The 23,114-nt window shown below is 46.1% G+C and overlaps 8 protein-coding genes across 8 annotated transcripts in view; 4 read left to right on the forward strand and 4 right to left on the reverse strand.

Annotated features, from left to right (window-relative positions):
- Positions 1-560: 560 nt before the first annotated feature.
- Positions 561-2,572, forward strand: BDR25DRAFT_379617 (cytochrome b2; the record flags this gene model as incomplete). The annotated part of the gene is made up of 4 exons (XM_033697620.1): positions 561-964; positions 1,065-2,082; positions 2,154-2,362; positions 2,415-2,572. Exons 1-4 carry the CDS (start codon positions 832-834, stop codon positions 2,570-2,572), a joined length of 1,518 nt encoding a protein of 505 aa, XP_033552814.1. The 5' UTR covers positions 561-831.
- A 224-nt stretch (positions 2,573-2,796) lies between these two features.
- Positions 2,797-3,138, reverse strand: BDR25DRAFT_211285 (uncharacterized protein; the record flags this gene model as incomplete). The annotated part of the gene is made up of 1 exon (XM_033684680.1): positions 2,797-3,138. The coding sequence occupies one exon, from the start codon at positions 3,136-3,138 to the stop codon at positions 2,797-2,799; it is 342 nt and encodes a 113-aa protein (XP_033552815.1).
- Positions 3,139-8,956: 5,818 nt separating this feature from the next.
- BDR25DRAFT_300834 (uncharacterized protein) lies at positions 8,957-10,134 on the forward strand. The gene has a single exon (XM_033689455.1). The coding sequence runs from the start codon at positions 9,085-9,087 to the stop codon at positions 9,781-9,783; it is 699 nt and encodes a 232-aa protein (XP_033552816.1). The 5' UTR covers positions 8,957-9,084; the 3' UTR covers positions 9,784-10,134.
- A 203-nt stretch (positions 10,135-10,337) lies between these two features.
- BDR25DRAFT_350256 (uncharacterized protein) lies at positions 10,338-11,058 on the reverse strand (the record flags this gene model as incomplete). The annotated part of the gene is made up of 6 exons (XM_033694671.1): positions 10,338-10,418; positions 10,477-10,576; positions 10,626-10,653; positions 10,692-10,845; positions 10,917-11,002; positions 11,031-11,058. 6 exons carry the CDS (start codon positions 11,056-11,058, stop codon positions 10,338-10,340), a joined length of 477 nt encoding a protein of 158 aa, XP_033552817.1.
- A 605-nt stretch (positions 11,059-11,663) lies between these two features.
- BDR25DRAFT_211491 (maltose permease) lies at positions 11,664-13,351 on the forward strand (the record flags this gene model as incomplete). Its single annotated transcript, XM_033684686.1, has 4 exons — positions 11,664-11,829; positions 11,896-12,907; positions 12,956-12,988; positions 13,039-13,351. The coding sequence occupies 4 exons, from the start codon at positions 11,664-11,666 to the stop codon at positions 13,349-13,351; spliced, it is 1,524 nt and encodes a 507-aa protein (XP_033552818.1).
- A 3,009-nt stretch (positions 13,352-16,360) lies between these two features.
- BDR25DRAFT_350258 (uncharacterized protein) lies at positions 16,361-17,508 on the reverse strand (the record flags this gene model as incomplete). Its single annotated transcript, XM_033694672.1, has 9 exons — positions 16,361-16,408; positions 16,461-16,550; positions 16,592-16,732; positions 16,775-16,831; positions 16,906-16,942; positions 16,973-17,152; positions 17,210-17,278; positions 17,320-17,350; positions 17,409-17,508. The coding sequence occupies 9 exons, from the start codon at positions 17,506-17,508 to the stop codon at positions 16,361-16,363; spliced, it is 753 nt and encodes a 250-aa protein (XP_033552819.1).
- A 1,135-nt stretch (positions 17,509-18,643) lies between these two features.
- BDR25DRAFT_253611 (protein serine/threonine phosphatase 2C) lies at positions 18,644-21,059 on the forward strand. The gene is made up of 5 exons (XM_033686251.1): positions 18,644-19,191; positions 19,327-19,406; positions 19,459-19,602; positions 19,882-20,567; positions 20,634-21,059. Exons 1-5 carry the CDS (start codon positions 18,670-18,672, stop codon positions 20,963-20,965), a joined length of 1,764 nt encoding a protein of 587 aa, XP_033552820.1. The 5' UTR covers positions 18,644-18,669; the 3' UTR covers positions 20,966-21,059.
- A 1,170-nt stretch (positions 21,060-22,229) lies between these two features.
- BDR25DRAFT_322347 (ran-binding protein) overlaps positions 22,230-23,114 on the reverse strand; it is a gene marked incomplete at both ends in the record, with an annotated part of 2,411 nt that continues 1,526 nt past the window's right edge. The window contains 2 exons of the mRNA XM_033692027.1: positions 22,230-22,360; positions 22,478-23,039. Of these exons, the coding sequence (XP_033552821.1) occupies positions 22,230-22,360; positions 22,478-23,039 (693 nt within the window). The remainder of the gene's footprint in view (positions 22,361-22,477; positions 23,040-23,114) is intronic.

The raw sequence follows: 23,114 nt of genomic DNA on the forward strand, positions 1-23,114 counted from the left end.
GCTATGGGATGCTATGGAAACTTGAGTGTGATGATTGATGATCCATCATCTAATCATTCCGTTTTTGTGTGAGGAATTGTAAAATCGTAGCACTTTGATTAATAGAATGAGCAGTCATTCTCTTCATATTTTGATGTTTACCCGTTTCCAGTCAACATGTACTATTGTCATCTTAATCGACTGCCCCCTTTTCATAAATGTTATTATAAACTCAACGAAAGAGACCTTACCGACGACTTCACCCTTCGTTCTAAAATTTCGACTCGCTATTTAACCCACGCTCGAAACCCCTTGCAACCTCCACTTCCATGTCCTACAAGGTCCAACCCATAATCCCCCCTTTCCTTAGAATCATGCATAGAGGTGCCTAATCCAGGAAAGCGAACTACACATGCGGAAATTGTGAAGAAGGCCGGTTTGTCTGGTGACAACGGGGTTGAGGCCGGGGCAGCCCTAGGATCGGCGAGAACACCGGGCTGCACCGCACAACATCGCCGTAGTTCACGGCACGACTGACATCGGAGAGTATAGCGAACGGAGCAAGTACGACCCTGGAAGAACGCCAATACACGCGAAGTGGAGTGGAATTTGCGGTGGTGGCAAGGATGGATTGATTTTTGCGACTTGGAAATAATTTTTCCGGGTAGATTGAGTTTTGTTTTCTACCTCCATCTCCTGCTTCGCGGCGCTGTTTCTCTAGTCTGTTATAGTTTGTCTAGACTCTAGGCACAACATTTCTCGCTGGCTCAGACAACATTATCCAAGTCACTGCGCTTCATTAGCTCATTTCCCCCTACCTTCATTCAGCAATATCGAAATCCTATTGTCGAAATGGAAATCCGACAATCCCTCACAGTTGATGACTTAAGATCGCACAATTCTCCTTCCGATTGCTGGATCGCTATATCGTCTAAGATATGGGACGTTACAGAGTTTCTGAACGACCACCCAGGTGGTCCTGAAGGTAATTGCTCCCCCACAGTCCTCCTTTTCTCGTATTCCGCTTCAAGTCCGCATCTGATCTCATGTCTACTAACATGATTGACGTATATTCAATATAACAGTTATCCTCCAATACGCCGGACTCGACGCAACCTCTGCCTACAACTCCATCCATGCCCCAGGAATGCTCGAAGAAACTCTCTCGACAGACAAATTCATTGGCGACCTGTTACCCTCAAACGACATACCTCCAAAATCTACAATTCTGGAAGCTGCCGCCGCAGAGTTCCGCGCTCCCCGCAAACCCTCAATCCAGCTACCTTCTCAAATTCCAATCGCCTACGAAAAACCGGGGTTACATACTCTAATCTCCGCCGCAGACTTCCAAAACGTAGCATCCAGGACCCTAACACCAAAAGCGTGGGCTTTCTATTCCTCCGCCGCAACAGACCTCGTCACACACACGCAAAACAAAGCGCTTCTTCGACGCATAATGCTCCGCCCTCGTATCCTACAGGACGTCACAACCGTTTCTACAAACCGGAAAATCTTAGGGTGCTCCTCCACGGTTCCATTCTTCATCTCCCCTGCGGCAATGGCCCGCCTCGCACATTCAGATGGAGAATTAGCGCTAGCAAGGGCCGCCGGTACAGAGGGTATTATCCAATGTATCAGCAGTAATGCATCATACCCGCTTTCCGCAATCGTGGAAGCAGGGAACGCCAGTCACGGTCAGCCTCAGAGTTTCTTCCTCCAACTCTATGTCAACGTCGATCGGTCCAAAACTGCAGACCTCCTCCGCAAAGCTGTATCCCTCGGCGTAAAAGCGGTATTTGTAACTGTTGACGCGCCCGTGCCAGGGAAGCGCGAGGCTGATGAGCGGATTGCAGCGGAGGCGGTGGCGAGTGCGATTAGTGGCGCTATGGCGAGTAATGATAAGAAAGGTGGGGGGATGGGGAGGTTGATGGCGCAGTATGTCGATAAGAGTCTTGTGTGGGCGGATATTGCTTGGATAAAGGAGGTTAGTGGCTTACCGGTTGTGCTGAAGGGCGTGCAGAGTGCGGCGGATGCAGTGATGGCAGCGGAGTATGGGTGTGAGGGGCTCATGATAAGTAACCATGGAGGACGGTCATTGGATGGGTGAGTTTTGCGGATATTTTAGTCCAGTTCTTAACTACGGGGCGAAAGGTGGTATGCTTACAACTGAGCAGTGCACAACCAAGCATTCTCGTCCTTATTGAACTCCACCGCGTCTGTCCCGCCATCTTCTACAAACTCGAAATCTATATTGACGGCGGATTCGAGCGCGGATCGGATATCCTGAAAGCTATTGCGCTTGGGGCGACGGCCGTTGGGATTGGGAGACCGTATTTGTATTCTTTGGCATATGGGGAGGAGGGCAGCGAACACCTCACACAGAGTAAGAATTCTTGGAAGAATTTTTGGTTATGTATTTGCTAACTTGGTTATAGTATTAAAAGACGAGCTAGAGACTTCGATGCGTCTGTGTGGGATTACAGATATCGATCAGGCGCATCCGGGATTGGTGAATACCCAGGATGTGGATCATCTTGTGGCAACTGGGGTTGGGCACCCATATATCCAATGGAGGCCCAAAGCGAAAATATAGCGGTTTTGAGAAATTGGGCCTAGATGCATGGGATCAAATAGAATATAATGGTTGGCCAGGAAACCCAAAGTTAAACCCCATGGCCCGTGGACATCTGGAGACTCACGTCGAACATTAAGCATTAAGTCTTTCATCTCTACCTTCTCCACAATTGAGACAGAAATCGTATCTTACTAACCCCCTCCTCAATCTCATCCCTACCTTGAACAACTCAACCCCTTGCTCTAATCCACCTGTCGCGGAAACTTCACCATATACTTCCACACATGCGTTCCCCATTTTCTCTCTGCATCCCGCTCCTCCAAGCCTTCAAGTCCCCTCGCAAACTTATCCAGATCCACCTCCAACCTCTCCTTCTCCTCAAACCCCTCATTCTCAAAACATCGTCTCCCAGCCTCCGAACTCTGCACCCAACAAAGCACTTCATCCTGATCAGCTTGGTTAGTACCCTCTCTAACCAGGGCAGTCCCTATGCCGCGGGATTGGAAGTCTAGATGAACGACGATAGCAACGATGCACATGCATTTTGTTCCCGGTGGCATAATATGCTGCATCCAGCGTTTCATAGATGCGTTTGTGAGGGTTTCGAGGCAATCAATCGAATCGTGGATAGGCCGTATAATTTCCTCTATATTAGGGAAGATGGGAAGTGGCTTTTGATGCTGCTGTTCTGGCTCTGATATCTTCACATATCGCAGCCCCTCTTATACCAACAAAATCTTGCGGTGCAGATATTTTTTACTTTCCTGAAATGTTTGCGCTGGCTAGCGCAGTTGACAAGGCCCAATATCTTTCGAATTCCAGGAGCGGGCCGGGACCACGAATGATGTGAGAAGAATGGTCCAATAGAGTGTTGCAGTGTAGGAAAGTACGATAATAACCACACGGGGTATAGACTGTGAATTCTCTTGCTAATAAGATTTCTTTGGTAGATTTCTCTCGGTTGGGTTTAAGAGTTCCACAAGTCTGATGAATGGAAGGATTTATTTCCCCATAGGACCCAGCGCATTGGAGGCTTTCACTTTGTTATATTCATGCAGCATCCACGGTTTTTATTAGAACGTAACTGTTACTGTTAGTAGTGTTTTTAAGGCGTTACTAGCAGTAATAGGGTTTTGTTCTTACAGAAGGAGTGAATTTAAACAGGCTTACAGGCAGTAACAGTTACTGCTAGGTTAATTAATAGTAAAGCTACTGTTTAGTGCAGTTACTGCAATAACTGGCGTTTCTAGACGCTCCAAAGGGCTTGATTTTAACACAATCTTGCTAAGATAGTCGCGGAGTTAACTCTAAGTGAACAAATCTCTAGCAATCTAGTTGCGTTGTAGCTGCAGAGCCTTAACTATATAAGGCAATAGCTAGTTCTAATTAATTGTAATTGTTCTTCTAGCTTTGCTAAAGCACCTCTTGCATTCACAGCTTGTAGCAGGGGTAGATAGAAAGTTAAGAGCTATCTTGTACAGCGTTAGATAGTGCTCACGCCTAATTTAATGCTACTAAGTGAGCGGATTTTTATAGATTATATTGTCTTTGGCTGCAACAAGGAGATCAGAACTACTGCCAGGAAGGAGTGATAGTTTGGAGATTCCTCCACGTCCACGCTTAACGCATTTACACTCTTACTTAAATTTAACACTAGAGAATAATGCCTTAATTATGAGCTCTAAGAGCTCCTAGAGGCAGCCCTTAACTTCTTAAGGCAATAAGAGCTTGCAAAGTGAGGCTCTAGAGTACTTAGGCAAGCAACGTTAAATGTGAAGCTAGGAGGAGCACCAGAGGCATGAGGAATTGGATTGATTGCTAAAGGAGGGCAACTACGGGTTTATATAGTACTAGGTGAACCTGTCATGTGACTTAAGGCCACCAATAGCTCTAGGCCACAGCAGGTGGTATAGCTAGGCAGCAGTAGGTCAAAGGAGTGTAGGTGGCTAGGGATTAGAGAGCTCCGTAACTGCAAACATTAAACGAGTGCTGCGAGCTTTAAGTGCTATGTGGAGTTTAGAGGACTTTTCGCATACTTATAGTGATGATGGAGGCAATATTGGAGGCAAGAAGTAGGTAAGTTAAAGAGTTAATTCGCTATTATGTACTAACAATAGATAGGATAGTTGAAAAGGTACAAAATCTAGTGTATTAGTGCGCGTTTTGACACCTCCTGTTCTACAGCAGTACTACGCGCGAAAACGTCCTCCGCGAAAGCGTTACCAAAACACTAAGAAATCAATTAGTATTGGCAGTTACTGAAGTAACTATGACCTTATTAACCGTACAGTAACGGAAGACAATTCACTTTTGCTCTAACTGCCAAGAGATTGTTACTATCAGCTATTGTATGCAAAAATCAGGGCATTTCTTAGCGTACCTCAGATCTTTTTTTCCCCCACTAAAATTATAACGTACTTCATGGGCGAGTTGCTCACACACCTAAGTTGCTTACTTTTGCTAAGACCCTACTACACTACTCTTCCTACACTAATGTATTTCTAATAACACTACTTAGATGTGTTAAAAAAACATTAAATATAGCTTATACTTTAAGCTTTTAAATAAAATATAACACTTTTTAGGTAACATGCTGCAGCTATTTATAAAGTTTTTTAAAAAATAATAAGTAACTAACACACTAAATAACTTTTCTAAGCTAATTATACAGCTAACTTATAAAAGCTAGATAATAATAAAAAGTAGGTAATTATTTAGCACATACTTAAGCTAAATGCGCAAGGATTTCCCTCTTAGCTAGCAGCTATAGCTAATATAGCTAATTCTTTACATGCTAAGCATAATATAGGCTATATTAGCATAAACTAGCTTAATATATTTATTAAGTGTTACTTAAAGCTTAAAGTAAAGTTTAAGTATAACTATAACTATAAAAAAGCTTTTTATAAAAATTTTATAGTAATTTAAAGCTAGTTTAACTTTATAAAGAATATTAAAGCTAAGTATAGCATCTAAAATAATAACACATATAACTTTAATAAGATAAAGTTTATAATAGGCTAAATATCTACTAAAGTAGTTATTATAAGTTTAGAGAGATAAGAACAGCTAAAAGTAGTCTAGCTAGGTAACTAGAAGTAGACAACAGCTATCTAGGGTATTAATGCTAAAGGGTAGGCTATTTTACTTTTTATTATTTTTTAGAGTAGCAACTACTTTTTAAACTAGTATAAAAAAAATCTACTTTAAAATTAAGTTATTGTAATCTTTAAGCGCAGCTAGACTACTAATTAGCTTAGTTTAGACTAGTTAAAGCACTTTAATGCGCATATAAAAAAGTGTACTGTTAGTAGCTACTATTTACTAGTTATTAATAGCTATAAAAGCTATAACCTACTTTATTTTTAGTAATACTTGTAAAAAACAGGGTATACACTTTGCAATTAAGAGGTGTATTAACCAACAAGGGCGTAACTGTGACATAGGAGTACAATTAGTACCCGCCCAATTCCTAAGGCGATCCTCTGCTATCTAAAGAGGGCTTCTACAACTAGCTATATACTTCTCTAGAGAGCTAGGCACAGCAGCGCTAGTAGCAACAGATCTAGTATGCCGTAGGTCTAGTTTAAAGTATTACCTGTCTAGGATGCCTAGCTTTTTAGGCGAGGTAGGCATTGTCTAGGAAGTGCAGGGTTAACGGCACAGTTCGGGAGTTGTCCAGGACTGCCTAGTGCAGTCTAGGCCAGTCTACGACAGCCTAGGAAACACCTAGATAGCTAGTTATTACAAAACTATAAAAATAATAAAATTATTACTATTTATATGCTTTTTTACTTATTACACTTTTTATAGCTACTTAATATAGGTTGTTTTACTTCTTTAAAAAAGGCATATAAGTGCTAAGCTAAAAACTTTATATATAACTAGATTACTTATATTATAAAAATAAAGTTTCTACTATGCTTTAAAGCAGCTTATTATGCTATAATTACTTTTAGTAATATCTAAGAAAAGGTTTAAAGCGCTAAATTAGTTCTTTTTAACCTATAATAAGTTATAATAGGCTTTAATATAAAGTTGCACACTCTATTACTACTACTACTTATATATAATAAGCTCTAGCAGTTGTAAACTCTAAGTAATACTTTAAAACTTAAGTTATAATTAATGCTTATAAAAATAAAAATTTAAAAGTATATAAATAGTTTACTAACTTTTATAGTTAAAGTATTTAAAAAAGTTTTAAAAAAGGCAGTAATAATTACACATAAGCTAGTGTTAGTGTAATAAAAAATTATTAAGCTTTAAGTAGCTAATAAGGCTGCTATGTAATATAAATTACATAAAAAAAAGTAAATTAAAGTAAAAAAAACTTTAATAATTTAGAAAAGCCTACACTTAATAGCTTTAAAGAAGTTTAAAGCGTGTAGTAACAGGAAGAAGGTAAAGAAGCAGGTGTAAGCTAAAGTAGGTAAGCTATCCTAAAAGCGCTGCAGATAGTGTAATTAGACTAGGCATAACACACAAACATGTAAGTAAGAAGTAGAAGTAGTATCTAAATAATATTCTAGGCTGTACTGTACTATATAGTGCTAGAGCGGGTTGTTATAGGCTATAATAGAGTTTGTTAGGGTAGGGTCTTGGCAAAAGTAAGCGACTCGGGTGTGTGAGCAACTCGCCTATAAAGTACGTTATAGGGTAATTAAGTTTTAACAGAATTCTAGATATATTAACAAATTCTTCCTAGGAACATTGTTAGTAGGTTAAAGCCTTAAGTTTATATAGAGATACTGTTCTTAGCGCTTTTTTTTAGAGTAATAGGACAACAATAGGCCTAATTAGAGGGCCAGAGCAGCCCTAGCCCCCTAGAGAGCAACCTACCAGCCTATTCTACGCGGGCAAGGGCGCAGGGCCTGTTGGAGAAGCCTAAGGAGCCTGCTAGTAGTGATAAACAGAAGCTAGCGCGTTGTTAGTTAATCTAGTAATAGGAGCAAGTAGGAGAAGCTTACTGTATCCTAGCGCCTACAAAGAGCAAGCCTCCCTTTAAGAAAGTAGTAAAAGCTACTAAAAAATCTGCTCCTCCTGCTCTAGCACAGCAAGAAGCTGTTTCTGTGGTTCCTGTCCGTTGTCCCGAGCCCAATACGCTGGAGATGCTATGGGCGCGATACATTGTGACCTAACGCGCTGTTACTCTTAAAAAGGTTAGTATACGCGCTCCTCTATGCAAACTAAAAGCTTTAACTCACCTAGGGCAGTTCTATTAGGTTTTTATTAATATATAGTGGATCCTGTTAAAATTTCGATCTCACATACAATTTTAGTGGGGGGAAAAAATTCCGGATGGCAGTGCCAAGAAATGCCCCGATTTTTGCATATAATAGAGTAACAGTAGGAACAGTACTACGTTCTATTAAACACCATGGCAGCATCCCGGGAACGAAGCGCATTATCTGTTACTTGTATCATTACCTTTTAACCTCATCTTCCTCTTAATATCTTTTCTCCCTTTTCGAGTTCCTTTTCTTGCCATCCCCTTCAATTTGCTTTTCTCGGTTCAAACTAGCCGTTCCCGAAGCCACATAGGCAGCACGGAACTTCCCGATCGCGCCACTCCACAACATCTCAGCTGCCAAGGGTCTTGCTATTTCAATACCAACCGTCTCAGCCACGATTTCCTCGATCGTTTAACAAGTGGTTCTCCGCTATCTAAATCACGCTGGATGCCTGAACAAAGCGAACGATGTCCAGGCAATGTGTCACATGATTGTAGTTTTACTTTTTCCCATGCGCGAGCGCCTTGAGATATAAAGCCGGTACGGTAGAGAATGGGAAAGAGCTGACAGAAGTTTCTCCAGAATTGCCCGCAAGATAAGAATTAGCACCATGGATGCGACCCAGAACTCCATCACCATGGCCAATGGATCTGCTAATGCCCAAGTTGAGAATTTCGATATCGACAGGTTCCTTGATGTAGAAGGAGCGACGTTAGACACCTTCGGCGCTTTCGAGAACATGATTGCAGAAAGCAATACTGCTGCTGAAAGGACCGTTGCGCGTCGAGTGAGCAGTATATTCGATGCCCCAACGCCAGGAGCAATCAACGAATCCTATGTAGCAGCACTCAGTGCACCTACCCCAGGAGCATATGATGCACCTACTCCAGGAGCATATGATGCGCCTACCCCAGAAGCATATGATACGCCTACTCCCAAAGTGTACGGGCTCTACCGTGCGTGTATTCCCCACGCCCAATATGAAGAAGAAGATTGAACTGAAAAACAGCATATCAAGGCGGCTTTCCGGCCCCACCCCCCTACGATATCGGCAACGATCCAACATATAGCCGAGTCCCTCTCACTTCATTCCCCTTCACTGACCTCCCTCTAATCCCACGAATCACGGTCCTAGAATGGTATCTCGAGGTCTGCGGGACCGAGGGCTCTCTTTCCCATTGTGACTGTACGAAAGTGTCCGAGGGGCGCTGGACGGATCCACACCTGAGTCCAGAAGACTTGTGCTATAACCTACACCAGGAGTTTGGATACCATGCAAAATTCCTGCCGTTGTTGATGACGAGCCAGCAAATGCACGCGGAATTTCGCCCGAGACGTTATGCCTGGGGTACGTTCACGATCATTCCCACAAACTCGATCCGCGAACCAGATCTAAGAAATCAGACAACGCGAGCGCGATACTGTCAACACTTGAATTATGAACCGAAGTTAGATGGGTGGCCGACAATCAGCCATATCACGCCGTATCCGGAGAATGCGAAAAGGCGGCGGAAAGACGCCGTCAAGGCGCCTTTGTTGTCATTTAAGAGGATCGATGTTGGGATCTGGAGTGAGATTCGGGAGATCAAGTTAGACCTGGAGTTCTCTTATTACAATGATTGGAAGAAAGTCCGACGCGAGCTAGCCTTCCTGGCACGTATGCTCAAGAAACGGGTCTTCCCGCTCCGCACGCTTTATCTGACTATGACGTGGGAGATAGCGGGAGATACTGGGGTCAGGGATATCAAGAAATACAACGAAAAAACTTCTTTTGACGATAATTGGAGGGATATTGTGGAGCCATTGAAGAAGATGACATGGACAGAGAATGTTGCAAGACGAGTGCAGTTCCACGTAAAGGAGAAGGGTCGTTGGAGTAGCGGATCTCGCGGGTATAGAAGTGAAAGTGTGGAGCAGTTCTTAAAAGGAATGACTGCGGCGAGCGAAGAAGGGAGGTTGGACGTTGTAGAGAATGGTCTATTAAGATATCATTGAGATGGTTGGAATATTGGCGGATACTGGGGGATATTGAAGGGAAATTAATATTGGACTTGCTACTGGAATGGACGAGAGGATCAAGGGAAATAAGGTGTTTGCTCTGGGCCAGGTGAGACTAGGATGTGGGTATCTTGTTTTCCTTCAATATTGACTGTACGATGGCATTTTTACGCAACAACATTCTTTAGTCTCATTTATTGGCTCAGAATCCTTACCGCATAGCGATGCCTACGACCAATCACCGAGGATCTGATTTATCAATCCAGCTACTACATAGCAGTCGAACTCTCGAGTTCTACCCCGGAGAGCACAGTTCGGTCATGGCGTGGACATGGGGCGCATCTTAGGTAGCAAGGTTATTGAATCTCTATATGCTCAACTTTGACGAATTAGAAGCGCAGAAATTTGAGAATTAGACTCCGGACAAGTCGGGATGCGTACAACGGTGACGCCCAACCATGAGCATTTTATATGAAGCTACATTTTCCTTACAAGTGCACATCGCCAATATATTATTGTTAGCATCGAAGGTAACTAAGGCAGGGATGGCCTCAAGAATTAGCGAAGGGAAAGAAAACAAGACAGACGAGATGTCGAAGTCTTGAAGCGCGTCGATGCCTCTGGTTCAGTTTCTATCCCAACCTGTCAGCGCGTACTACGGAAATTAATAGAGAGAACTAGGTCTGTCACATCTGTTGCTAGAATTGGGAACAGCCCCAAAAAGATACAGGCTTCTATCTTGAATGAGGCTCCTAAATACGGGTGGTAGGAGGTGAAGTCGGGAGAAGCTCTGAAGGCGTTAAGCTAAATTTTGGGGCCTCGGCACGGTTGCACCCCACGTCGTTACGAAGTACCTCAACACTTTGACTTTTCGTCGTCACTTATCTTAGCTTATACCTCAAGACAATTGTGAACGCCCTCTTCAATAAATGGCCGACAGGAGGTGCGGTGAGCTCTGCTTTCATAGCACGCTGATAGCACCGGCGCCGTGAACCGGCCCTTGAGTACCCAGGCCAGTCCGAAGCTATGGAAAGAAGTCATATCGTACAGAGATAAGGACTACGATCGACGACCATACGATAGAGAAGTGATCTGTACACAACTCCCCTTGTATCTCAAAGGGAGTGGACAATGTTGTGGAAGTAAGGAACTTTGCCGCAATTTCGGCGGAAGGCATACCCGATTTGGGCCGGAAAGCAACAGCCACATTTCATTCCTCAGATGTGTCTCGACACTCCATCCACCATCTAGTTTCGTTCCCCGCAGGACCATGTACAGTTGATTGATCCATCTGCCTTACGCGCATGCATTCATATTACTGAAGCTTGCTTCTGCCGTTCCTTTGCCCCGCGTTCACGGTCCTGGAGCGACTTTTAAGCTAGAACCCAGCCACCATGTTCATCCTAACACCCATGCCCCGGATTTCAATCAACCGCAATAGCGAAATTTTCTGCCTCGTCAATTTCAAACTGATCTCATGGAATATCAGCAGAGAGAAAGATCGGACGCGACATACCCGCCTACCAAACCGTTTTATATTCAGCCTCATTAACCTAAATTACAATGCTCAGATGCCGGGGCCACAATTTGGCTACAAATCCCCTCTTTGTAATTGAGCGATCTGCACTAGTTTTAAACCCACGTGAATACGACAACGGATATGGATCCATTACCGGGATGTGGCCCCGCACCGAAAGCCAGGGCCTTCCCGCGTGAGATAACAGCTGGTTACAACTTATCGATGCTGGGGCTTTGCATAAGATAACCGGTTACCCTGCAGAAAAGTTTCGGATGGTGTGAAACTTTGCTCACCTCTCGGCCTCTCTCGCAACACATCTCGTCGACTTGTTGCCACTATGGCGGCCGATCGTAAGGATATGGAAGCTCCTGTCGAGGTTCGCAAATTGTCAACGCAGGAAGATGCGGAAGTGGTCCGCGAAGCTATTGAGACTGAGCACAAGCTCACCTTCATGGATGCCGTGAGGCTCTATCCTAAGGCAATTGGGTGGTCGATGTACTTCAGTCTGGGCGTCATTATGTTGTGTACGTCGTTCACCCCCGCATGTCGCGTGCCCCTCTTTGAGATGGGTTGCTGACGCCTAGATACAGCGTTCGATCCTCAGCTGCTTGGAAACCTCTACGCCATGCCAGCCTTCCAGAAAGATTTTGGATACAAATTCGAAGATGGGTATCTCATTTCCGCCGCCTGGCAGACCGGTCTGAGCATGGGAAACCCTATTGGCCAAGTCGTCGGCGCTCTATTTGCCGCATATCCCATGGAATGGTATGGCAGGAAGAGGACCTTCAATGTCTGTGTCATTTTGGTTGCCGGCCTCATCTTTATCCAGTTCTTTGCACGATCGCTCAAGGTCCTTCTTGTCGGGGAGCTCATTGGAGGCTTAGTCCTGGGGGCCTTCGTGGTCATCGCACCAGCATATGCCTCTGAAGTCACGCCGTTAACAATGCGAAGCGTCGCTACATCCTACGTCAATCTATGCTTTGTCACGGGTCAGTTACTAGGAAATGGTGTCACAGCTGCGACCAAGGATCTTGATAATCACTGGGCCTATTCTATTCCATTCGCGCTACAATGGTTCTGGGTACTCATCATTCTTCCTGGTATGTTTTTCGCTCCAGAGAGCCCATGGTGGCTCGCTCGCCAAGGCCGTTTTGATGACGCCGAGCGCTCTCTCCGTCGACTGTCTAACAGGAAAGTCAACGTCAAAGCGGTTCTAGCCCAGATCATAGAGACCGACAAGCTGGAGACCGAGATGGAAGCCGGAAGCACATATCTCGACTGCTTCCGGAGAATCAACTGGCGCCGCACCGAAGTCGCTATCGGGGTTTACGCAACCCAAGTGCTTTGCGGTATCTACCTCATCAACTACGGCACATACTTCTTCAACTTGGCGGGCCTGAACACCCAACAAGCATACAACATGGGCATTGGATTCATGGCTGTGGGCTGGGTTAGCACGTGTCTTTCGTGGTGGTTGATGGCGAAATTCGGGAGAAGGCCGTTGTATAACACCGGGCTCGCACTCTTAACTATCATCATGTTCTTAGTGGGTATTCTAGATGTGGTGCCCACCCATGGTGCGCTTTGGGCCCAATCTGCGCTGTAAGCCTACCATAGTATCCGACACCCGCACGAGCTAATAATTAGTAGATTGCTAGTATGGAACTTCACATTTGACTGGAGGTAAGCTTACCACTCTCATCAACCCGCAGCTCCCTTACTCACATCTTCAGCGTTGGACCCGTCGCCTATGCCATTTTCTGTGAAGTCAGCGCCACTCGCGTCCGCTCGAAAACAATCGCCGTTGCGACCGCGGTCCAAGCCATGGTTGGCATTGTCATGACCGTTGCCATCCCCTATCTCATTAATCCCGACGAAGCCAATCTCCGCGGCAAACTTGGGTTCTTCTTTGGAGGCCTTTCGCTTCCTTGTCTGGTCTGGTGCTATTTCCGTGTACCGGAGATGAAAGGACGGACGTATGAGGAGCTAGATATTATGTTTGAGCGGAATGTGCCGACGAGGGAGTTTGGGAAATATAAGATCTAAAGGGAGAAGGGGAAAGTCAGGCTTGGGAACCATGGAGAAGTGTGAGACCAGGTTTCTGCTCCCTATGGTGGATTGAATTGGTATTTTGGATATCTATTAAGATCAATATCCTCTGTTGATTCAAGATCGATTTTAGAGTGTCATTATCGCCCTTTGTCTTTCTTCAGGTCTCCGCTCTTTCCTCTCATAGCGCAGCTCCCCTCCATTCACCACCAAGATATTCTACACCGCTTCATATGGAATATCTAGATTGCATAAGTGCGGTTAGTACTTGAGAGCTGGTCGGGGTTTCCTTGCTTCCTCAGCCATCTTCCTAGTATTTTGATCCTTGCTACAGCCGCACTTGAGCTTTCTTCCGTCATTTCTTCGACCTCCCACCTCCTACCCCTCCTCATTCATTCAACCGTCCTTCCACGGCCATTCCTGATCACGGTTGTCTTCTTCAGGACGATATCCGTAGATTCTCTTCATAAGATAGAAAGGTATGTGGCCTCTTTGAAGTCCCTTCCGAAATTTAGGATTTGATTGATAGCCTATGGGCTAATCCTATGGAGTGAGCTAGATCTACTTGGCCGTTAAAAGAACCCAACACGCCACCAACTCAATGCCAACCATAATTGCCTGACATCTCAGTCTTCAGTCCACGAACCCCAAAATTGCCCTAGTTCTTGTACTAGGTTCAGAAGCCTAAAATACGTCGAAATGTCTGTCGAAGTGCAACAAGAGATATTAAACGACGCCAAACCAAAAAGGATATCGCAGTCAAGTTCTACCAACTCAACAATCCTCGTCGTCAACCATACTTTGATAACATCGAAAATTGCACGAAAATAATCCCTTTCATGGAAGAGCGCCTCGAGGAGATCGTCAGACAAGGGGACATCCATGAAATTGCTGTTCGAGGTTGAGCTTGGACTCGACCTGCCACCACTCTTACGAGATGTGGACCCACACGCTAATGCGTTCGAGTCAGCCTATGAAGAGATCCATAGATCGAGGCTAGAGTATGGCCAAAAGCTGATCACGATGATGAATGAGGTCGAGAATCCCGTTATTCTATCAATCGCTGATCAATAATCAAGGGACCTGGAGCTATAGGGTCTAATCAGGAGTTGTAGATAGCTAGATTAAAGGTAGATATCGGCGGCTCTAAGAACTATTGCTATAACTATGATGGGGGACCCAAGGTTTACGCCTGTAGTTCTATCGGAGGTCACTGCTTGGCTCAGTGTCACATCCTGGCCTACATTACTCCTTTCGCCACCCACTCCTTGCATCTTAGATATTATCTCCAATTGCTTAAAAGCTATGTCCATTTGGGAAGTCGTTCACCTTAATACGAATTTAACATGATCATGAATTTCAAGTCTCTCTCTTAAATTTCTAGTAAACAGTGTCTCTATCACGTCTTCTCTCCCTATTATTGCTTTCAACTTAAGTTGCTAGAGCTCAGTGGATAAATTTAGCTGTACTACTTTGATATCGTGCAGGATTTACTATCATCATGTTGTACTTTCGGGCGAGATCTATGTTCATATCACTGGGATATATCACTTTATTCTCTGCGGTTATTCGCGGGTAGCATCAAACAAAGTCCGCCTCCCTATTCACCCAACAACTCATCCACGCTAGCCGAGTGCCGGCTGTATATATAACTACCATACTCCCGCATCGTAACTCGTCTAGTCAAAAAACACCGCCAACCCCACTTCTCGAAGCAAAGAACAAGGCGGCTCAAATTACTATGTCTACAAGGTCAGATACCGTCACCCAGCGCGGGGTGCCTTCCGAGCTAGTTGAAACATCCCTAACCCACTTCCTAGACATGGAGAAAGAAGCGCGATTTGCACAATACTCCAATCAGATGTGGGAAACCAACGAAGAAGAATGTGACAGGATTTGCGAAGGAGATGAATGAGAAGATTGGGCGGAATATCGATCCGTGCGACCCGGTCTTTGAGCTACCGGAAGAATGACTCTTCGATGTAACTCGCAAGTCTCTATATTGCGGGAACTGGCGAAACTTCTGGAATCTAGACGTCTTGACAGGGGCTAGAACCCCTAATTTGTTCTCTTGAACTATACAGCGCTTATTTCTCTTAGGTTCCCAAATATGACTTCATCTATAGATTCGTCACCATGGTCTTTACAATTTAGTTCTCATGGCTGGTATTCTGGCTGTGTGAGCAGACCGCCATTATCGGAAGGGTTTACTTAATCTACATGGGAAGCAGCTAAATCAAATATCTCCTTCAATGTTCCTCTTATTCTTGGTCGTTTTCACTTCACCTCTAGCTCCCCACAATTCCCTCTCATTGTTTCGACTATTTGAATCACTAGCGGCGGAAGACTAATCAGTCACACCCGCACTGAAGCCGCTGAATACGAAGCCTGTCTCTAAGAATTGGAAGGTGTCATTTCGCGGGAACATTTGAGGTGGTATACGCTAAACTCAGTACTTTTTGAGCTTCGAACAATTCACGCCCGCGCATCCTCCATTTCTACTGATGGCAAAGGACAAATTCACCCACTGGAGACTCTTAAATTTGTTCAAAGCGACGATATAAGACTTCTCCGCCAAGAAATATAGATCACTTCTCAGGTCTGGACGTTGCCGTTTAGCACCCTTCTGCGGCGGCAACATGGGGGCACTTTTATCATGTACCAGCAACAGACCGGGTTCAACAAACCCTGGGTCATTGTACCTCATGCACACGGGAAGCGAGAGGTTGCGAATGCCGAAGTAATTGCGAATAAAACGCTACGTAATGCGGCCCAGTTACAATTCTGGCAGGAGACGTTTAATGCGAAAAATCCAGCCAAGTCCCGATTAAATCATCGCCTCGACCTACTGAAGGAAGATACTCGATCGCTCTTGAAAGGACTCGTGGAATTGGAACAAGAGCTTGCAAAGCCGCTCGAGGACGTGACGTAGATCGAATAAATCAGATCACGTCTTCCTTCGACGATCCCCGAGAGTGAGTTGAGGATAAGCAATAGTCTCTCACCTCAAGGCCATTCCCACCGTATGAAAAACGTGTCAACGATTATAATTGGCTACGGCGATGATGAGAGACAGACGATGGCGACTCTTATAGAGAATATCGACCAGATCATCTCTCAGGTCTCTGGGGTCTCGTCCTGACTCCCTGAAGCCGTTTTGCAGCTCGTGGACGCTCATTTTCGCTAATTTCATTCGCTAGATTCTGCAGTTCTAGCTACCTCTAGGGATTTCTTCACTTCAGAGCGTTTCCCCCCCGTTTCATTCACTTGATATTTGATAGCTCTAGCTCGACTTTTTCGCCTTTCTCCCTCAAGGCTTCGTGCATTCAGTTTTGGTGGGCCTTTTTTGTGATTCCGGTGATAAGCCGCCATATCTGTCTTTCGTTTGTGCTTACCGCTGGTATATTATACATAATGAACCGTATCTGCCAGGCAGTTCCTACGAAAACTAGGGGCTTTCAAACCCTTTTCGTCGTTCTACATATCGGGAATGATTTCTGCTTCCACCTGCAATTCTATAAGCTTTAAAATTCTTAGAAGTTAAAAGGGACGAACTTTTGCTCTGGCTTCACAAAATTCCCCCTCCGCCTGTGTTGCGCACGTGTTGCGCACTAAAACAAATGGCTAATCACATCTCTTTCAAGTTTTACCTTAGGAGTGTGCCAGCAGTGGCTACTCCAATGTATTGGCTTGCGTTTTAACCTGGTTGCGCTGCCTCTCCTTCTCCCAGGGTTGGCTTCTCCTTTTCTCTCATGCACTTTCTTGCCCTCCCACTCAGACGACCTATTTAACCACTCGCTGTTTCATACACAGCGGTCTCTCCCTAGCTCGAGGACCCTGCATCTCAATGGTGACCGCTCCTTCCCCGGGTTGAAGGTCACGTCATCCCACCTCCGCTCACCCACGCCACCTCTCTGTCTCCAACTTCTTCGTCAACGCCGGGCAGTATGTTACCCCTTATCTACCTGGTTTTGCCTATGAGTATTGCTGAACATCCTGGAAGGAATTCCCCGTCATATTTTCTTTAACCTAGCAAGATACTTCAACCTTCAACCAACTGAAGCAATCCGCCAAACAAGATGCCTGTTCCCAAATACCACAGCGGGCTCACGATACGAAGGGATATTAACGAGCCAAGCAGCCTGCATACCCATCACCTAGCCGGTGCTATGCTTGAGATCACGATGCGGAACAGCCAACCCATCCTTGCCCATTTGCTCGAAATTGGCAACATCATGTCCAGTGAAGTCAACACGAGGAAGCAAAGACTGAGGGACCTCCAGCTAAAGTGCGACGTTGAGAGAGTGGTGGTTGTAGGAGAGGAGTGCACCAAGCAGTACCTCCAGTGGTACATAGACGTTGAAATCGGACTGCAAACCTGCTTTCAGCGTTTCGTTGGTATCTCTGCGAGGGAATTGAGCGAATCAATCAAGCTGACGCTTGTATACTTGACGAGGGCTTTAAATGAGGCAAGAGAGCAACTTGACGTGTTCAATAGGACGCTAGAAGTCATCGACTTGGAGTTGAGGCAGGCTCAAACGGTCGTACAGGATTCCAACAGGCCTGATCGACACCAGCACTTCCTCCGAAAATTTATCTTCTCGATCTTTCACTAGCCTACGTGTTTCGAAGGTTCATAATGGGGAGTCCAACCTCCTTACCACCTTATTACCACCTTCTTCAGTCTCACGGATTACGAATAACGCTCCGACCTATTCAGGAGCCACACCGCCTCGAGGTACGGGGAGGCGGCCTTGGTTCTGACTGTGAGTAAATCGCGCTCTACTATTCACCTGTTCTGATTGTAGTAGATATATACTATACATGACCACTAATTTGGAAGGTTCATGTCGAGTAGGTTGCATGCAGTTCAACAACGGTGTCGTAATCTCCGGCAGTCTAGCCTTCGATGACATACTCAAATTAGTGTGTCGTTCATGTTCGGTACAGCTACCTGGAAATTTGTTTCCAGATGGGTGTGCCATTTCTAATCATCCAAGTCGCTCGAGCAGTTCACGCATGCACTCATTGATGTGGGAAGGGACCTTCGGCGGGTGCGGTGTGTAGAGTGTTGGGAATATCATCAGAGAAGGCTTCTTAGGGGTAAATAATGCCAAGGAAAATGAAGCTGAGATGTGGTCGAGAGCGTGAATGGAAGTTGTACGTCGAGGACACTGACGAAAAGAAGCGTAAAAACTTTGCCGATTTCGGAAATTCTCGCACGTGATCGGGCGCTACGTGACCCAAGCTCGTCCATCTTCGATCTCGAAACTCTAATCAACCAACAATCTCATCTCCACAAAACACCAACAATTATGATGTCGCCTATACGATGGCGAACAGCCATCCGGCATTTCAATGTCCCCAAACGCCAATTGTTGTCGTCCCCCCAGCAAGTGTTCTTTCGTCAAAAGCACACGTTTCCACGACCAACACCGCCAGCCTTGAACAGACGCGTCTCTCTTCAACCTCCATTGCATCTCCAATCACGTGTTCCCACCAAAACACTCCTCACGCTCCTCGTGCTCGGTGGTATAGCCTACTACTTCATAGATGTTATCGAAGTTCTCGATGATCACTGGACCCATCATGTACCTCGCACCGAGCCGACGTCTATGCCCGTGCAATTCTACCAAAACAGGGAACAGGTCCAACACTGGCTTGATGCGCACGTACCGGATTTCGTGGCTACCGCGAAGAACCCCGAGCTTCAGGACGTGGCACGGAGTGTGTTTGCGAGCCAGATTGCCAGTGGGTGGATGATGACGGAAGAGGAGGCTGAAGAGGCCCAGATGCCGGTTACGCATGGGGCTAGGGTTATGAGTAATTCACCTTGCGTAAGTTTGAAGTTGCCTGAATTTGTTTTCACTGAATTCTAATCCATTTTGGCCTACCTGCTGCTGCTATCCCTGGAATTGCGGCTGGACTATGGCACAGCCTCTAACGAAGCAGTTCTAACACCTCAGCCATAGGAAGACGAATTTGTCATCAGCGCTGCCCCTGGACCAGGATCTGAACAGTGGAACTTCTGGGGCGTCTTCGACGGCCATGCGTAGGTTATGTCCCCCTCCCGTTTGGCATCTCATACTAATTTGAGATGGCAGTGGTCGTGCTACTTCGGAGTGGCTCCAATGGACTTTGGTGCCTCATGTATCGAGGGATTTGAGTGCCCTCCAAGCATCTAGTTCCCCGATGGCCATCACGAATGCTATTATGCAGGCTTTTACGAGATTGGATTCAGATATGATGTAAGACACATTCCGGGACATCTTCGTTCCTTTTATTTCGCCAACTCTTTCTGAATATTATTCCCGTCCCTCAATTTTTATGCTGGCTCTGTACCGTTAGCTATTTCCTTGATTTCGATCTTAGAAAATACGACTTGCCCGCTATTTTTCTTCATTCTTATATTCGACACCCTTCCAGGTCACCGTCATCTCAACATCCTACTCTCCAACCTCTCTTTTTTAGATCCTCCAGACCTACTCTCTTTCACACCTAACCCTCCCACTAAATTCCCCCTCTAGGACCCGAGCCAAACACGCCGCATCTTGGTACCCCGCGGCCTCCGCCGTTGCTATCTCCGCCCTCAATCCCGCGCTCTCAGGATCCTGTGCCCTACTTGCCTGCTTCGACCCCCGCGCCTCAAAACTCCGTGTCGCCTGTGTCGGCGACTCCCGCGCCGTTCTCGGCCGCTGGGATTCATCTACTCAATCCTATACTTGCATCCCGCTGTCCGTCGACCAAACCGGCTTTAACGAATCTGAAGTAAGAAAGTTGAATGAGGAACATCCAGATGAGCCGGAGATCATCGATCCGAAGTCTGGGAGATTGCTGGGCATTGCGGTGACTCGGGCTTTTGGCGATCATCGCTGGAAGTGGGATAATGAGCTCATCGCTTCGATTCGTGCGAAGTTCTGGGGAAGTCATCCACGTCCTGGGTCGAAAACTCCACCATATATGACTGCCGAACCTGTTATTACGGAAACGGACATTATCCGCGGCCGAGCTGAAGAAGGAGATGAAGACACAAAACCTGACTTCATGATCATGGCCTCCGACGGCCTCTGGGACAAAATCTCCTCCACCGACGCCGTGGACCTAATATCCCGCTACATCACCGCCCGCACCAACGGGTCCATCCAACCACTACCCTCCTTCTCGTCCACCTCGTCACCGCTTACCCCCCGCTCCCACTCCCCCACCACCCCCTGTCCCCCAACCATCGACCCTCTCGCCTCCCCATCCCGCGCGCATTCCGCATCTCTGATGACGGAAGACCCAGGACTGACATACAACATCGCGGAAGACCAACCTGTTGGATGGCGCGCCGAACCGCAGTATTTCGCGATTGAAGATGAAAATGCAGCGGTTTGTTTGATTAAGAATGCGTTGGGCGGGAGCAGGAAGGGACTATTTATGGGGGTTTTGAGTGTGGAAGCCCCGCGAAGGAGGGCGGTTTATGATGACACTACTGTCATTGTGGTGTTTTTTAATCAGGTTGGAGATGGGAAAGGGAAAGATGGAGTGAAGACAGGCGCGAAGGGAGGAAGGTGGTGGAAATTTTGGGGAGGAGGGGAGGTCGGTGGAAGTTTTGGTAAGGGGGGATAACTACGATGATAGTGGGGGATTATGAAGTACTTACTCCCAAGAAGCCCAGGGAGTCTATGCCGCATGAAGACCGGTGTCTCCAGCGAGCTAAAACAAGGAATTTCGGGCTTCAGTAAAGGCATATCTTCATGTTGGCGTTGACGGGACGGCCTCTTCGACAAACTAACTTAACTATCTACCTCAAATCTCAAAAATACGTTCCTCGACCCCACGCTTTTCTCACTGCAGCTCCAGCCATGCTTCCGCCAGGATTCTTACATTTTGCCGTACTACACACGTCTATTTTCGTTCCCATCGGCCTTCTCTCTCTCTCTCTATTGATTCTATATGCAAGTAGCCAAACAAGCATATCTATATCTATATATATTGCTTATAGAAACTCGACCTCATGATTTGATACCCCAAGCACAAAGTCGGAATCAGAAGCGCGCATTCTATCTATATCGTCGTATTAAGACTAATCCTACGCAACTCAAACCCCAACTAGCCACTTATATTATATCTGTAAAGCCCAGCACAATCACAATTCTCTCCACGGAACAGAGTCCCATTCAATCACCAAGCGAATTATTTATTCACGGGTGGAAAGGATGGGGGGTATTGTGTCTCAGGTTCATCAGAAAGAAAGGCTTGAGAAACTTACCCCGTTGTAGTTGCACCGGGACAGGTAGGGAAAGCTGGAGGGTGGCTGCGATGTGATTGGTGGGGAACGTGGGAGATGGATGTCGTCGGCGTGAGGCTGGAGATACGAAGTGCATGGTATGCTACATAGTTCATGTGTGTACACACATGTGGATACAAATGTGACGCGCTCTGCTCTTGCTCTTGCCACCTCTGAGACGACCCTGACTTCGAGGGTGCCTTCACATCCCAGCCCCGTCCCATGCGGCCATCCCTGGAGGTGAAATATCTAAATAAGAAATCATGGTAGATGACAGAGAGACGGATAGTAAAGAGAGAAGCGAAACCTGCATCCCACTCCGGCTCCAGAAAGCCGAAAACGCCAGCTCCGAGCCCCCGAGTCCATGGAATAAATGCAAACACGCCCAACCCCCGTCTGTCTGAGTGCAGCCACACCAGATATATCTCTTGAAGAAGCAGGCCATCACCAACACTATCATTCCACACCAAGGAATAAAGAATATAGCACTTCCCATTCCATTCCATTGGCTTGAATGCAGTGACTCTGATCTGAACTCTGATCTGAACTACCTACCCCACCCCCACCCCCGCATCTGCGAGACTTATCCCAGGGTCCGGCTCGCTACTGCAAGAAATCCCTCTTAACATTAATAAACGCGCCGGGCCCGCCATCTTCCGCTAATTCTCCGACCAAAGCTTCCGCCTGCTGACATAACCGTTCTAGAGCTGCTGAACTAGATTTTCCTAAAGAAACTACGTCACAAGTTAGCAGTGGTTCGAAAAACCCCACCCACACACAGAGGCAGAAACATAACAGAGGCCAAGGGAAAGCCATGCTACCACTACCACGGGAGAAGAAGTTTTACGTACCCAAGATCGCCCCATTCAACTCCTCAGAAACCGGCACCCTACCTCCCTTCTCCAACAACGGGGCTAATGCACTACGTTCCACATTCTCGTATGCAATTAGCGCGAACGTGTCTTCGAGAGCTTTCTTTACTTCACGCCGCGGGTCCGAGGCAAATTCTTGTTTTAGCTCCATGCCGTATTTGATAGTTTCGTCGGTGAGGTGGGAGAGCTTCGTTTGTGTGTTGGAGATGTCCGTGTCCGTGTCTAGCATGGGGGTGTTGAGGTTGTTGGACCATGACGATGGAATATTGCTGGTCCCGTTATTCGTAGTATTGTTGGTGGAGGAGGAGTTGTTATGCACGCCAATGCCAAGCTGTTCATCAAGTTCCATTTCAAAATCATATTCATCTGTCGCCACACTCGTTCTCTTTGCTCCATTCGACGCATTCGACTGGACTAGAGGCTGGTATTGTGCGCTGAGTTCGTTGCAACGTCTGATCATTTCGATAAATTTCCGACACCGCAGTTTGAAGTAGATGTTCTCGTTGTTGTGCAGGACAGACGGGTAATAGGCTTGTGTGTGCTTGAGTGCTTTGTCAATGTCGCCGTCGAGGATGGCTGCGCGGATTCCTGGAACCAAGTATACATTAATATTAAC

Source organism: Lindgomyces ingoldianus (genome assembly GCF_010093535.1).
Source record: "Lindgomyces ingoldianus strain ATCC 200398 unplaced genomic scaffold BDR25scaffold_4, whole genome shotgun sequence".
NCBI lineage: Eukaryota > Fungi > Ascomycota > Dothideomycetes > Pleosporales > Lindgomycetaceae > Lindgomyces > Lindgomyces ingoldianus.

Bases quoted from the DNA above. Each gene is read 5' to 3' on its own strand.
- BDR25DRAFT_300834 (XM_033689455.1), top strand. From the start codon at position 9,085: ATGACGAGCCAGCAAATGCACGCGGAATTTCGCCCGAGACGTTATGCC.
- BDR25DRAFT_253611 (XM_033686251.1), top strand. From the start codon at position 18,670: ATGATGTCGCCTATACGATGGCGAACAGCCATCCGGCATTTCAATGTC. The intron at 19,407-19,458 runs GTAGGTTATGTC...TTGAGATGGCAG, and splicing joins GGCGTCTTCGACGGCCATGC to TGGTCGTGCTACTTCGGAGT. The intron at 19,603-19,881 runs GTAAGACACATT...TTCCCCCTCTAG, and splicing joins AGATTGGATTCAGATATGAT to GACCCGAGCCAAACACGCCG.